This window comes from Cicer arietinum, chromosome 4, assembly GCF_000331145.2.
Source record: "Cicer arietinum cultivar CDC Frontier isolate Library 1 chromosome 4, Cicar.CDCFrontier_v2.0, whole genome shotgun sequence".
Lineage (NCBI taxonomy): Eukaryota > Viridiplantae > Streptophyta > Magnoliopsida > Fabales > Fabaceae > Cicer > Cicer arietinum.
This window is the reverse complement of record NC_021163.2, coordinates 14,107,970-14,112,121: the sequence shown is the minus strand read 5'-3', so window position 1 is coordinate 14,112,121 and position 4,152 is coordinate 14,107,970. Positions and strand designations below refer to the sequence as shown.

The 4,152-nt window shown below is 35.6% G+C and overlaps 1 protein-coding gene across 1 annotated transcript; it reads right to left on the bottom strand.

Annotated features, from left to right (window-relative positions):
* Window positions 1-97: 97 nt before the first annotated feature.
* LOC140919961 (uncharacterized) lies at window positions 98-1,570 on the bottom strand. The gene is made up of 6 exons (XM_073367249.1): window positions 1,517-1,570; window positions 1,057-1,433; window positions 799-975; window positions 598-708; window positions 339-516; window positions 98-247 (listed from the first exon to the last, which is right to left on the bottom strand). Exons 1-6 carry the CDS (start codon window positions 1,568-1,570, stop codon window positions 152-154), a joined length of 993 nt encoding a protein of 330 aa, XP_073223350.1. The 3' UTR covers window positions 98-151.
* Between the last annotated feature and the right edge of the window lie 2,582 nt (window positions 1,571-4,152).

Here is a 4,152-nt window from a genome sequence, read left to right as displayed (position 1 = left end):
CAACCTAAACTACATTCAAATCCATATGCATGTTTATATATTGTGTCCTATGATCATTTACATATAATAACTAACAGAATATACATAATATGCACTAGCTACCATATAATATTCAGATCCCTTGCCCAGCAGCAAGCTATTTCCCAGAAAATCAAATAATTTTCATGTCAAGCACGTACTGACACCATTCTTCCTTTAATTCCATCAGATCTTCCTCAGAATATGATGGACTGGAATTGGCAAAGTACTGCAATATAAAAATTGAACATATTATATTAAGTTAGTATCAAATATATAGATAATTTATATATGAAAATCATATAATGCAAATACCGTACCGTTTCTGGGATAATAGTTTTATTCTTCTCAACAATCTCCTTCATGAATCTCAATACGTAGTACCCACAGTCGATGTTATTTGTTTGACGAGGGCACTTTATTGAGATCCATGTAATGTTATTAGACTTCTGCTTCGACACTTTAGCACCTCTTTGAGCTCGATAAACTTTTAAGGCACTATCGAATGAATAAATGTGATTATTAGAGCATGAATATTTAAATATATATATATGTAAGAAATAAATGAATATTACTTACGTGTCGAGCATAGTCTTTATTCCGGGGTGATTGGTGTAATCGCCGTGCACGGGATCCAAATAGTATATCACTTCAGAGACCGCATTGATTGCAAATAGCACCCAATGTGCCCTACAACAACAAAAAATTGGTTAAGCAATTTTGTTTATAGACAACTAATAAATTAAATTCTCATCAATTAAAAAAGATAAAATTACGTACCCTGAATTATATGGTGCCAAGAACAATTTATCACTTTCTTTATTTCCTAAAAACATATCTACAATGTAGTTTTTTACATTCTCTGGATCGAGTTTCCACATCGACATCTTATGTGGAGACAAGAATGAGTATTTATTTGACAGTTTCCTCGTGCACACGACCTTCTCGTACAAAAACCTTCAATGAAAATTTTAAACTAGATTAATTACCAATACATTTAATTAATTACAAATAAATGCAATTAAAAGTATTTTTTACCTTATGTACAAGCTGATTACAGTAACACTCAGCTCCTTATGTTCGAGAAGATCGTACATTTGCTCCTTTTCGAGGTATTCAATATACTCATCTCCAAAGATGTCTTGATTCATTTGTACAATGGGCGAATCGTTGCTGCTGCCCATGTTCCTTTTTATTTGGATGTCAAGACACGCCCCGTATTTACCAAGGCGTGGCTGACTTTTATTAGGAGCAGCAGCAGCAGCGACCGATTTTCCCCGATCCAGATTTTTTGTTGCTGCAAGTTTGGCAGCTTTATTACCCTCCAGCCTTTGTAGTTTGGCAGCCCTATTAACCTCCAATTTTTGAGGTTTGCTGCCTTTTTTTGGCTGTAGGGGTGGTTTATTTATTTGGACCTACAAAAATGAGGTAAAATGTTAGTTTATTGAATCTGAAAAAATGAAAAATTGTTTCTGGGAATCTTTTTTTCGAGGGCAACAAGGTTTGTGGGCCATGCCACATAACTACCAATAACGTCGCTTAAGAACTGCATATCTCCATCGTTGTCCGGTATGGGCAACAGTGCAGTTGGTTCGAAAGCAACAGTAGGCGATACTTTGACAAGGCCCGCGGGGATCGGAATATTGTGCAACTCCCGCGGGGATCAGCTCCAACCTGAAATACAAATGGAGAGTGAAACCGCGAGTTACAACGTCGGTTTGAAAATTATTCCCGAGGTAATTAATTACTTACTTGCTTATGTAATTACTTATGTATTAAACAAACTTATATATTAACCGTACTTATGTTTTAACTATTGATTTAGGGTGTCACTACATGTGTCATATACTTGTCCTCGCCTACTCAACGGAAGGTGGGAAAAGGAATATTGCACAATACTTCGGGAGAAGTATTGCACAATATTCCGATCCCCGCGGGCCATGTCAAAGTATCGCCTACGGTTGCTTTCGAACCAACTGCACCGTTGCCCATACCGGACAACGATGGAGATATGAAGTTCTTAAGCGACGCTATTGGCAGTTACGTGGCATGGCCCACAAACCTTGTTGCCCTCCAAAAAAAGATTCCCAAAGACAAATCAGTTACATCTCCCGAAAAGGTTTGTCACATTTATTGCCTAAGGTTTTTCATTTTTTCAGATTCAATAAACTAACATTTTACCTCATTTTTGTAGGTCCAAATAAATAAACCACCCCTACAGCCAAAAAAAGGCAGCAAACCTCAAAAATTGGAGGTTAATAGGGCTGCCAAACTACAAAGGCTGGAGGGTAATAAAGCTGCCAAACTTGCAGCAACAAAAAATCTGGATCGGGGAAAATCGGTCGCTGCTGCTGCTGCTCCTAATAAAAGTCAGCCACGCCTTGGTAAATACGGGGCGTGTCTTGACATCCAAATAAAAAGGAACATGGGCAGCAGCAACGATTCGCCCATCGTACAAATGAATAAAGACATCTTTGGAGATGAGTATATTGAATACCTCGAAAAGGAGCAAATGTACGAACTTCTCGAACATAAGGAGCTGAGTGCTACTGTAATCAGCTTGTACATAAGGTAAAAAATACTTTTAATTGCATTTATTGCGATTTGTCTTACTAATATTCTATATAAAAAAAAATAGCAATTGTGTAAAAATTTAAAATACGCTACGAATATGAATAATAAAACACAAATGCTAATAAATTAATCACTTACGACAAACGCGGGGTCAGAACGTTTGGAAACAAATGCTCTCCATTCATCCTTTGATATATAATGTTGATATATTTTTTGAGGTTCAGCCCTTGTGTTTCCTTCTCTATCTATTAGATAGAAATTTGAGAGATGTGATCTAAATCCACGATGGATCTTTCCAACAACTCTCAAAACATAAGACTTTTGTCCCTCATCAAGAACAAAAGTCGTCTGCAATGAAACAAATTATAAGTAAAGTATTTTACAGAAAAAAAATTATAAATGACAAAAGAGTGGATCAAAAAATTTACTTGAATGTCATTCCATATAATATCTTTGACATCCTTCAACGCCTTATCTCTCCAATTGTCAATTGTAATTGGGACATTTTGACGAACAACAACCCCAATATAGCTTACAAACATAGAGCTGTTGGGGTCAATTGGCTGACCACTCTCATTCCAGCCAACCTAATAAACTCATATAGTAAGTACATGCCCTAAACCCTAAAAAAAGATAAAAAAACACACAGCAAACAGAGTATAGTATACCTCAAATTTAATGCCATTACTCTTTGCTTTAATGACTTTTTGCATGATAGTTGCACCACGTTTGACTTCTTTTTCATAAGTCTTAGAGGTGCCAACTTCTTCATTTTGACATTCTATATCTTTGTTTGTATCCATTTAACTACAACAAGTTCAACATGCAGTTTAGTATAACATCAACAAGCTCAACATGCATCATGCATTATTATAAACAAGCTCAACATGTATCAGTATATCTTAAACAAGCTCAACATGCATTTTAATGATTACAAAAAATTAATAACATCAATACCTGAATAATGGTTCGAAGAAAGATGAAATGTGAAGAAAAGAGGGAACGCATAAAGTTCACTGAAATATGGTTCACAGAAATACGGTTTGAAGAAATACGTAATGAAGGTTACGTATTTCAATGAAAATATATTGTGTGAAATGGGAGAGACGATCTTGGATGGAAATAAGGTTCGAAATGAAGGAGATGATCGTGGAAATAAGGTTCGTAATGGACGGGATGATAAGGTTTGCAAAAGAAGAGAAGAACGATGAAGGTTGAGATGATAGTGAAGTTTACGTAATGAAGAGGAAACTGAAGCGGTTACTGTTATATATACGTAACCCTTTTACGGCGCTTTTTTATAACCCTTTTACAACGCTTGTTCAAAAAGCGCTCTAAAAGGCGTCCTTATTTAATTTTTGAAAAGGCTCTTTTATAGCGCTTTTTCCAATAAGCGCTGTAAAAGACCTCATTGTTTTATTATGTTATATATAAAACCCTTTTACAACGCTTGTTCAAATAAGCGCTATAAAAGGTCTCTTTATTTTATTTTTAAAACAGTATTTTACATCGCTTATTTGGACAAGCGCTGTAAAAGGGTTATAAAAAAGCCTTTTACAG